This window comes from Ruditapes philippinarum, unplaced genomic scaffold (genome assembly GCF_026571515.1).
Source record: "Ruditapes philippinarum isolate M1 unplaced genomic scaffold, ASM2657151v2 ctg7195_1_1_1_1, whole genome shotgun sequence".
Lineage (NCBI taxonomy): Eukaryota > Metazoa > Mollusca > Bivalvia > Venerida > Veneridae > Ruditapes > Ruditapes philippinarum.
Window position 1 is genome coordinate 80,788 of NW_026867059.1, and position 11,493 is coordinate 92,280.

Here is an 11,493-nt window from a genome sequence, read left to right on the forward strand (position 1 = left end):
TGTCAAGAATTAATGAAATATGCCTAATGTCAAAGTACCAAGGTGGGTAAGTATACATATTTTAAACTTGTAGAACTCTACAATACCCCCTTGTTTCTATGGCTAAACTCCTGTTGCCATACCAATAATATGACTTGAACTATATCAAGACTTGAAAAATAACACTTGCATAATATAAATTAACTTAAAGTTCTTCGCACTTTTGACGCGTAAAATTTTAACATCATAAAAAAACAGTCCATCTTAAACACACCGAAATTATTTAAGGTTCAATGTCTTTTGTATTGTCACATGCGGTATATTTTTTTATTTAACACTACAGTTTGTTCACAATATTAAAAGTCCTGATAAAATTTTAAACAGTTCGTTTTTTCACAATACTTAAGGAAACGTCTCCATTGATGATCGTGTTCTAAGAATGACCCTTATCCTACCCTCTCGATGCCTTACAACCTTGACTAGCATCGAGAGGGCCCGCTTAAAGTTTGCGGGCGACTTTACCCCACCCCACTGCCCTGAAAATTTAAAAAAGGGCCCTGTGCCCCGGACTCCCCCCAAGGGCGAGCTTTAACACCCAAATTTAAATTTGGGTAAAAAGTTACAGAAAAACCCAACCCCTGTTTTTAGATGGCTTAATCTTCTTTCTCACTTTTTCCTCTTTACCTGGTGAATGACACTCTTTAATGGCTCTCTCTTTTTACTAGTGTCTATCTCTCCTTGCCCGCTATTCCTCTGTTCTATCACTGCATTCTCCTTGTTGTTATTGATATCTTCATCACCCTCTATTGATGTTTCCCCTCTAGATCTTGATGCTATTGTTCGCTCCATTTTCGTCAATTTCCTCTCGATCCTTTCGAGTTCCCCAGCGATCTTCAAGGAGGCCTTCTCTGAGCATCGTGCGGCACGAGTCTGGTCATCCAATGACTTGCAGATCATTTTCGCAGCTTCCATTATGGCCTCAGCTGTGGTCAACTCATTCTTCTGTTGGAACTCTATGTTCAACGGGTTCTTCCCTTTGTTGCTTTGGGGTACTTTGCATGACTGCGTCACTCTTTCTTTTGCGGTTTCCCTTTCTACTGTAGCTGATGTCTCCTCTGTTCCACCAGACCCTACTAACTGCTTACTAGGAACTTCCTGCTGCACGAGAACAGGTTCGACCCTTGATTTCTTTGCTGGTGGGTGGTTGTTTGTACCAAAAGCTTCCTGGTATAGAGGGTCGTATACATCAGTCACTTGGAGCTGAACTTCATCCTGCACAGGAGTTCCTAATGATGACCTTGCTGATGCATTTGGTGTGAACAGAAGCTGGTCAATACTGATATCCATATCTTGGACGGTCTCTTGCTTTTGGCGACTCGCACTTACACCTACAGCTGGGTATGACAGGTTGGTAGTGATACCAGTTGAACCCTGCGCCTCATTTACATTAACAATTGGGCACTCCAAGTCATCCGTTAGTAGGTTAGGCAGCTGAGGAATACCCTGTGCCATCTCAGACTGTTCTGCCGATCTCTGAGTCAATGGAAGCTTGGCCTTTTGTGCCACATACCCTTGGTGGTTCGATGTAATGGGCAGTCTCGGGCTTGGAGTATTGAGTCGTCTGGAACTGTTAGGCTGCATCCTTGTAGTTCTGTCTGCCTGATCCAACGTCTGACCTATAGAGGTTTGCATCATAAGGCCTCTGTTTGAACCCACACTAACATCTGGAATATGCAGTACCCCAGAGGGAAAAGTGGAGACAACTGTGGAGTAGGTACCAGTTGTACCTGTGACTAGAGGGAAACCAGCAGACACCTTGCGTTGACTAAGCTCTAACTGCATAGGAGCTGGTGGGAGACCTGAACCCAAGTGCTGTGTCTGCGGAAACGACGGCAACTGTGCTGCTAGCGTCTGAGCCTGTCCCATACATGACATGTTACCGGTTGCTCTCTTCGGCGCCCCAACAAGGTTGTGGTTGTCGTCTGTGACAAGCCACCGTGGAAGAGTTCTACCATCTGCCACAACCACATCCTCATCGTCTTCGTAGAGGCCCTCGCTGTCGTCTGGGTTACCCTCAGGTGTTCCCTTACTCTGCCTCGCATACCACCGTGCTGACTCTTCCTGACCGAGTTGTGCCATATCTTCGTCTCCTACCCAATAAGGTTCTGCGGCTTTCACCAGAACCTCAGTGTAGTCCGGGGTTCCCATCAGTACCTCCTTCTCTTTGTGTCTCGAGTAACGAGTGAGATGATTCTGAAGGGACTGCCTGTCCGTACACCTGAAGAGGCAGAATGTACAATGGTAAGGTGCCCTAGCAAGTGGCACATGATCCTTCAGAATGTGTGAAATCATACGCCCTCTCCTATCGATCTTATAACAGTGCTTGCATTGGTATGCCCTGCCACGTCTTCTATATAATGACAACGTCATCCCTGCCTGCAAAATACAAAGAATAAAAGGCTCTAAGAATTCAGCTGACACCCTTAATCTCACGGTCACTGGTGAACCTGGAGCTTGATTTCCTACTAATGCGTGTTCACATGTCAACGCGTGTAACGCTTATATTGGCGGCATAGCTCGATTATACTAAATCTAAAACTTCTATCGACTCAATGCGATTCCATAAATACCACAATGTCGCGCAATAAAATCCTAATTGTTACTAAAATCTGATCCGTGTCTCACGGTTAACCGCACTTCTTGACTTACCACTAGCACAATGTATGCTTTTTGACTAAGCAACCATAATTAATGAGTTCAATACAGACTTTGTTTTAAATACAAAAGGTCATCTCTAATAAATCACCTATAATTGTTTTTAGGCAATGCGCCCATCTAAAATAAATGTTTCTATGTCTGTTGCTAGGCAACAATTTTTCTCTAGGTTAAACAAAAATGTTATCACGTCAAAGTGACAAACAAGTTCACATTTCAGAAGATTTATTAATACGAGTAAACAACACAGCAAATCCATAATCATATACAAGTTATTATAGTTTACAAAACAATAGAAATCAACACGGATTGCATAACACATACAACATGCTTTATCACACAAAAATGCACCGACTGAACTATTGCTGTTCACCGGGCTTGCCCTTAAATTTTGTCACTAGTTGTCTGGCCCATCTAGGTGGGTTCACTCCTTCGTACAGCTTAAGTTTGTTATGATGAACAATTCTTTCCGTTCCCTTGCTATCAAGTTGTAAGACAAAGTTTATTTTTGACAGCTTCACTTTGATCACATAAGGGCCATCATATGTCTTTTCGAGTTTTGGTGCGATTCCTACTTTCTTGGTCTCATGTAGGTACCAAACTAGGTCACCGACATTGTAATCTGTAAAAAACATTTTCGCGTCATATATTTCTTTGTTTCTTTTTGCGTTCAAACCAAGGTGTCGCCTTGCTACCTCATGGGCGTGCAACATTTTCTCTTTGAGGCCAATGACATAGTCTGAGAGGTTCCCTGTGTTTTGATTCACTTCTTTTACGTGTTCAAATATTAAGTCAGCTGGCATACGAATTTCTCGGCCAATGGCGAGTAGATTTGGAGACATTTTGGTGGCTTCATTCGGTGTCGACCTATATGCACCCACCAGACAACCTAAGTTGAGGTCCCATTGACTCTGCTCCCCGACAAGATATGCTTTAACCATCGCAACTAGTGTTTTTACAAATCTTTCTGCTTGGCCGTTACCCCTAGGATTCCTGGCACTACACCTTGACTTCTTTATTTGCAGCATAGAGCACAAGGACTTAAATACTTTGCTCTCAAACGTAGGGCCTTGATCAGAGTGAAGCACCAAAGGCGTACCCCACCTTGAAATGATTTCATTCAGTATGCGCGAAGCGCATTCTTCTGCCGATTGATTGGGCACAGCAATGACCTCTGCGTACTTCGAAAAGTGGTCAGTCAGCACCAATACATATCTGTTATTGCGAGGGGTTACTGGGAATGGACCAACATAGTCGACAGCTAAAAGGTCCCCATGGCGCTCCTGCGGCAAGCCTACCAAGTGGAGCTCTTGGTGGCTTTTGCGGTTTCCTGTTTGCTGCGCAAACATCGCAACGTTGGATATAAAGTCTTATATCCTCTTTCATTCGAAACCAATAGTAGTGTGTATGGATGCGAGCTTTTGTCTTCTTTATTCCTAGGTGTCCTCCGACAAGTGAGTCATGAGCTTGTTGCATTATAGTTTGTATATGACAACGTGGTAAGATCATCTGCATATATTTATCGGTGCCGTCTCTTTTGTCGAATGCCTTGTACAGCACACCGTTCTTCAAGACCAAAGCATCCCAGAGTATCCAATAGTGTCTTACAGCTGGACTTTTTACCGTCATGGCTTCGCTTGTTGGCTTTTCTCCGGCTTCAAGTGCTTCGATCAGCATTACAATATCAGGATCTTGTCTCTGTGTTACGCCAACATTTTCTGGTAAATGAAGGCTAAGCCAGTTGTCCCCTCTTCGGTCTCTATTGACCTCCTTTGTACTAGCCTTGTCTTCACTACCGTGCTCAGTTGAGGTGCTGGCACCTTCATTTACCTTTCTTAAGTTATCTATTTTGTTCCCATTGGCAGTACAGGTATCCACATTTGTCTTAGCCAACATTTCTGTGGCTCTTCTGCGACACTTGTCACATGGGCCACATTTAAGGGGCTCGCTCATGTCCACATTACTACAACTGCAATCTCTTGGGTTCTCACATCTGGACAAGGCATCACAGTGCCCCTGCTGTCTTCCTGGTCGGTATTGTATGCTAAAGTCGAAAGGAGCAAGGATTTCTATCCATCTTGCAATTTTTCCATTAGGCTCTTGCAAGCTGAAGAGCCAGGTCAGGGCCTTGTGGTCGCTTCGGACAATGAACTTGCGTCCTAAAAGGTACTGTCTGAAATACTGGACAAAAAACACAATGGCTAACAATTCTTGTTCTGTAACGCAATAGTTGCGTTCAGCCTTGTTTAATGACCTACTTGCATAGGAAATAACACGCTCTCGACCCCCTTGTTCCTGTTGAAGCACGGCCCCTATTCCGTGCCCCGACGCGTCTACATCAAGATAGAATGTGCCGCCGTCGTTTAATGGGTACCCCATGACATCTGGACTTGTCAATATATCCTTCACTTTATTAAAAGCCTCCTCGCAAGCTGCATCCCAGACGAATATACTTTCTTTTTTCGTGAGATCTGTCAGTGGTCGCACTATTTTTGCATAATCCTTTACAAATCTACGATAGTATGATCCCGTGGCTACAAATTGTTTCACTTCTTTAGCATTTTGAGGCCTTTGCCACTGAACAATCTTCGCAATATTAGTGGGGTCAGGGCTGACTCCCTTGCCTGACACTACATGTCCCAAGAATATGACTTCGGTCTGCAATAACTGGCATTTCTCTGGTTTGAGCTTCAGGCCAGCATCACGGATCCTCCCAAGAACTTCATCCACATTGCATAGATGTTGTTCAAAGTCAGGGGCAAACACTATTATGTCATCTATGTACACAAGGCAAGTGATCCATTGTAGTCCTTGGAGAGCCAACTCCATTGTGCGCTGAAATGTACTGGCTGAATTTGACAAGCCAAACGGCATCCTTGTCATCTCGTACTGGCCATATTTGCTCACAAACGCACTCTTTGGAATATCTTCTGGTTTCAGGGGTATTTGAAAATACCCGCTGGTCAAGTCGAAACTGCTGAACAAGCTTGATCCTGATACCGCATCTAGGCAGTCCTGAATGCGGGGCAACGGGAACCCATCTTGCTTGATTAAGCTGTTGACTTTTCGGTAATCAACACACGGCCTAACTGCTCCAGACTTCTTCCGAACTAGTACAATTGGGCTTGCCCATGGCGACGTACTTTCCCTGATCACACCTTTTTTTATAAGATCGTCTATTGCTTGTCTTTCTTCCTTCGCAAAAGCGAAAGGAACGCGACTCGGTCTTTGACGAATTGGTTTCGCATCCCCTGTATCTATTGAGTGCTCAGTTAGGTGTGTAAGACCAATGTCCCACTCATCTTTTGAAAACGTGTCGCTGTACTTGACGAATAGACCTGCAACAGCTTGCTTTTCGACTTCTGATCGACCCTGTGTTGACTTGTCGAAGAGTTCTTTTAAATGCCCGGGCACTTCGCTTTCGATGGCTGCTTTGAATGGCAATCGTCTAGTATTTTCTTGTCTATGTACGGTGCTAACTCTACGGGTTCGGTTGAAATTAACTAGTTCATTTGGATTTTCTCTTTCAGCGATGGTATTCAAAACAAGTTCAATTTTCTCCGCCCGTCCTACTTCCGCGTCTTGTCTTAGGGTCACAGTATGAGAAAACGGATTCAATACTCTTACCTTGCAAGTGGTCGATGCATTGATGTCTACCAGCACAGATGCCATTAAAATGTGATACCTTCCTACAAATTGTTCGGTTGGTTCTATAATGTACTTCCCATTCTGATCGTGATCATCGCCTTCATTCCTTTCAACGTACACATCTACGAGGGCTTCTGTCCTACCCGGAATTTGCGCATCATCAGCCATCACTACTCGCTTAATTGTATGGCTTCGCCCTACTTGAAAGCAAGGGATTTCTATTCCATCCAAGATGATTTTATTCTGGCTAAGTAAAATGTCGGCTCCTTGGCTACCCCCTCAAGGACATCATAGCCCAATAATGCCTCATCCTCTATGTCGGCAACTACAGCCTCTATGGACCTTGAGTGCATCCCCAGGCGAATAACAAAATGTCCTTTCCCACACTCTTGGATTGGCAACCCACCAGCGCCTACTAGGCATGATGAACTCTCTAACTTTGGCTGTTTCTCAACAGCAATCTTATTGTAGACCTTCGTGGATATGACCGTTCTGGAAGCCCCTGTGTCGGCAGTGAATATTATGGGTACATCTTCCACCAAACCTTTAATGTACACCCCACTACTCATGCCCCTACACTGCTTCACTCTTGTCTTATCCTCTATCTCCTTTGGTCTTCGTTTTTCGAGCTCATCCCCAATGCCATCTTTCAAGGTTGCCTCTAAAAAATCATTTGCTTTCAATTTGTTCCGGCCTTCAACATTTCCTACATCCTGTTGGACCGCCCTTTGGCCACAAGAGCCGGTCCCTTGTAGTTTAAAGGTTTTCTCTCATGTTCCGATTTGTCGCTCTGTTGGTGTCCACCCTTGTCATTCTGACGGTCTGACTTCTCTGGGCAGTCGCGCGCAAAATGTCCAAGTTTGTGGCAACTAAAACATTCTATTTCGCCCTTATTTTGTCTTCGTGGCTTGCTCTCGACAAAATGATTCTCCACCTTTTGCAGTCGGTGTAAAATTGATTTTAAGATTGCCTTTTGCTCATCATCATTTGTCATTTCTTTCGCTAGGCCTGTGTCATGCGTATTATTTTGCCGCTTGTACGAAATCTTAGGTTTCTCGACATGTGTTTGTTTTATCTCTCTCCCAGGTTCACCTTCATCTGTTGTTATCCTTGTTTCGCTAGCCCATCTGATATTTTCTTTTGACCTCCGGTCCCTAAGATTACGCGTGTGAATATAGCTCACCACCTGGAATACCGCATCATCTATAGTCTCAGGTTCCTTGTTGTACTCAACCTCAAACCGAATGTCCTCATCTCTTAATCCATCCAAGAAGCGTCTGACCAAGTCTTCATCCCTTGTCTTTCGATCACGGAAGCCGTGTGCTTTGTCGTACAGCACTTTCAACTCTGCCGCATATTCTTCTGCCGTCTCTCCTACCTTTTGAGATCTCCTACTGAATCGAGAGGCATACAGTTTAGGGGTTTCTATGACCCTGTATCGATTGTTCATCTCTGTTTTAAGCACACTGTAGTTTCGCAAGGCTGCAGGGTGTAATTGCGAAAAAACAAACTCTGCTGCTTGACCTTCCACTTTTGGCAGGAGTTGATCCAGTTTGTCATTCTCATTCCACCCCATTCTCTCTGCAATCGTTTCAAAGCGAGTGATCCAAACCACCCAATCTTCCTTTCCAGTGAAAGATGGAAACTTTACATGATTGGCATCTCGGGAACCTCTGTGCATGTAGTTGGGTGGTGTGCTATTGCAGAAATCGCCCCTGCTATATCTAGCATCTGGCATATAGGAGTTAAAGGCCTGGTTGTCATTTCTGTCATAAACATTGTTGCGCGGGCCATACAAGTATTCATTGCTAGGCAATCTTCTATTTTGAGGCTGGTTTCCATGGCAACGGAATTCATCCCTCACCAGGTTAACGTATGGGTCACTGTTTATTGGTGGTACAGCTGTCCCCGTAATTGCCCCAGTAAGGCTTGGATCTGACCTATGACCCCTAAAAGACTGTTGGTTTGATAAATCATTTTCCCTACTACCAGTCCCGTAAGCCCTGGGCCGAAATGATTCAGCGTTAGGCGACAACTGTCTATTTTCTGGCATCGCCTTATCATTCCGAGCATTGTGTTCAAATCTTCTGGTTTCGGTTGAACTCTCAACCTGTTTGGGCTGCTTGAGCTCCCGAAGCTCACTTACTACCTCTTTAAGGAGACTTGTCATGCCACTCACCATCTCGACCATTTGACCAATAGCTTTTACGCTACTATTGTCTTGCTCACAACCAGATGAAACGGAACTATTGCTTATTAATGACATCACCTCTGACCTTTCATCAGCTGTCAAAGCTTCCTGTTGTTCGTTTGCCTCCTGAACTTCTTCGTCTGGTATGAAGGAAATTATACCCTCGCTATCGACTGGCACTGGGTTGTTCATGTCACCTCTCTATTGCCTCTAAAATAAATCTTAGCGTGAACTCGATACTGTAATTTCTACAGATCCAACTAGGCTGCCACCATAAAATATGTCACGATCTAGGCACGTGACGTTGCTGTCTTCACCGTATAATTGGCTATGTTGATAAAATATGTCACAATCTGGGCACGTGAAGTTACTAACTTAGTCGAATAAATTCTAAGTCTTGATTATAAGACTTATTAAAATATGTCACGCTTTGGACATGTATCACTGCTGCTGCTATGTTGAATATATATTGGGTTAAATTAAACTATACCTATTATTTATAGTCATACATCACAAAGGAGAAAGTCGTTGTAAAGTTTATAACTTTTAATAAAGCACTTAGCTCAACAATTATAAATCAATAGTAAAACATGAAATATTTCTAACGTATTAATATCAATTCCTAATGTTCTTCACAGATTGATAATGTAATCATACAATTCACACAAGAGAAAGTCAATTAATAATGTAATCATGCAATTCACACAAGAGAAACTCAAATGATAATTCACACAAGAGAAATTCACTCTTTAATTAAATGTACTTATTATTAATATAACTAGTTGCTTTTAATCAGAAATATCACTTAAAACTTGTGTTAACAATTCTTAATAATTGTTGCCTTAAGACTTAAATAATTCTCAACGCTTTCCTAATTGTCAACTTTCTAATTTTGATAACAGCATAAACGACTTTCCACAGTTAAAAATACGCGCGAACAAAATGGCGCACCAGTGAACCGTGATAAAACAGCAGAAATGTTTATCACTGACAATTACAAAATATGTATAAATATTTGTTTAAAAATGTAACAGCTTATCAAAACTCTGAAGTGAATAAAAATGTTTATCTAGATAAAATAGCCCGCTTACATTTAGTGTAAAATTAATTTTATTAAGGCTAACGAGAATTTAACCGAGCGTAGCTTTACGTTAGAAATTCTGACTTATGACTCCCCGAAATGCGGCAATCCCAGCCTATTTATACTAAATCTGCAACCGCAACCAAAATGCACCCCAAAAACTGACTGATCACCCCAGAAAATGGTTGCAGGTTAATGCACCCCAAAAATAGTCTGCTTGCAACCAAAGTGCACCCAAAGAAATGGTTGATCACCCGTAAAATTGGTTGCAGTCTTAGAGAATTTACAGAGACTGATTTACAAGAAATAATGGCCATCTCGGTAAAGTCTACGCTACTGGTTTAAAGTAGAGACTATATAACAGTATCATGTACCTGAGACAGGTTTAAATTATCGATTTTCCTCTTGTACATAGTAGATTTACGCTTGGTAACCAACAACAATACCACAATGCACTGCGAATAACATGGCGTCTATGTAAAACTAGTGAAATGTGTTTACAACAATTCCTAACATTTCGAGATAAATACATGGATTTAAATCAAGTTACATGATGCTAAAGAAACACAAGACTTTGCTCATATAGTGCAATAATGCTTCAGCGCAATATTAAAGGATTTACGCATGGAAATAAACAAACAATTGAAAATATACATGTCCGAAAAATTCGGATACATATTCAGACTGAAATAAAGGATCAATAAGGATTTCCACAAGCATGTACAGGCTAAACTAGTATATAAGCTACTTGTATGAGTGTATGTTTTGTCATTCTAAAGCGAAATATGCCTCATCTTGTGATTTATAGCTGGTTATATCACCAAACATGTTTGTCAAGAATTAATGAAATATGCCTAATGTCAAAGTACCAAGGTGGGTAAGTATACATATTTTAAACTTGTAGAACTCTACAATATAAGTGTTAATTACTAAGCATTTACAAAATTCAATTGGCAAATAACTGCACATACGATTTACCAAATAGAAAACGAACTTTATTAAGATTCATTTGAAAATACTGCATACCTATTGGATAGATATATTTTTTTAAACCCTAAATTTGATTAATGCTGGCAAACATTGACTTGTCCTTATTTAAACAACTTAAACGAAACAAAAACGTTAAGTTTGCTTGAAAAATCACCATTCAAAGTGATTATGTAATCAAAGGAGTCATATACCTAACTAAAACAATACAAATATGTTAAATGTGCTTGTTTATTATGCGGATAAATTCAATAAGTTTTGGTACATGCTTAGTTTTTATGCATAGAAGATGCCCAGCTTCGATAATATGTATAAGTCATTGATGCCAACCAAATAAGCAGGGTTATATCACGACAGTGCTCCGGTATGCATTTTTTCTTTTTAACATTTTTTAATTTTCCTTTTTATACCCCGTTTGATTCATTTTACTTGTCTGCGTTCTGTCAGAAGGAGTACTTGATCTTTCAAGTTTGCACGCCTCCTGACAGTAGACAATTTTTGAAAACTTGAAACTTAACAAAAATATATCATATTGTGTAAGATATTTGTACATTGTCCGAATTCATGTAACAGTTTGCTTGGCATTTATCACTATACTTTTACCTGATTCCTGACGAGTAAGAAGTTTACACGTTTTATTTAGCTTTTTAACTAATAGTACTGTAAGTGTATTATGCTAGGTTACCTACACTGTTTGCTACTTACAAGCAAAGGCATACATTTGTAATTTCAGATCTCATAAATTGTCAACATGAATCTAGAGGTGTGATGTTTAACTGTTTGTCACGATAACTGAAATTTTATAGTCACTATTACAATCTTTATTTGCTATGAATAAGTGTTTACGTAAATACATCTTTGTATAACACGTAAATCACTCATAGCATGTAAA

General features: G+C 41.3%; 1 protein-coding gene across 1 annotated transcript; it reads right to left on the bottom strand.

The window, feature by feature from the left end:
• Positions 1–622: 622 nt before the first annotated feature.
• Positions 623–10,533, bottom strand: LOC132734679 (uncharacterized). Its single transcript, XM_060721467.1, has 2 exons — positions 9,989–10,533; positions 623–2,415 (listed from the first exon to the last, which is right to left on the bottom strand). Exons 1-2 carry the CDS (start codon positions 10,025–10,027, stop codon positions 646–648), a joined length of 1,809 nt encoding a protein of 602 aa, XP_060577450.1. The 5' UTR covers positions 10,028–10,533; the 3' UTR covers positions 623–645.
• Positions 10,534–11,493: the final 960 nt, after the last annotated feature.

Coding starts and splice junctions, on each gene's coding strand:
- LOC132734679 (XM_060721467.1), bottom strand. CDS start 10,027: ATGTACAAGAGGAAAATCGATAATTTAAACCTGTCTCAG. Junction 2,416..9,988: donor ATAATTTAAACCTGTCTCAG/GTACATGATACT, acceptor TGTATTTTGCAG/GCAGGGATGACGTTGTCATT.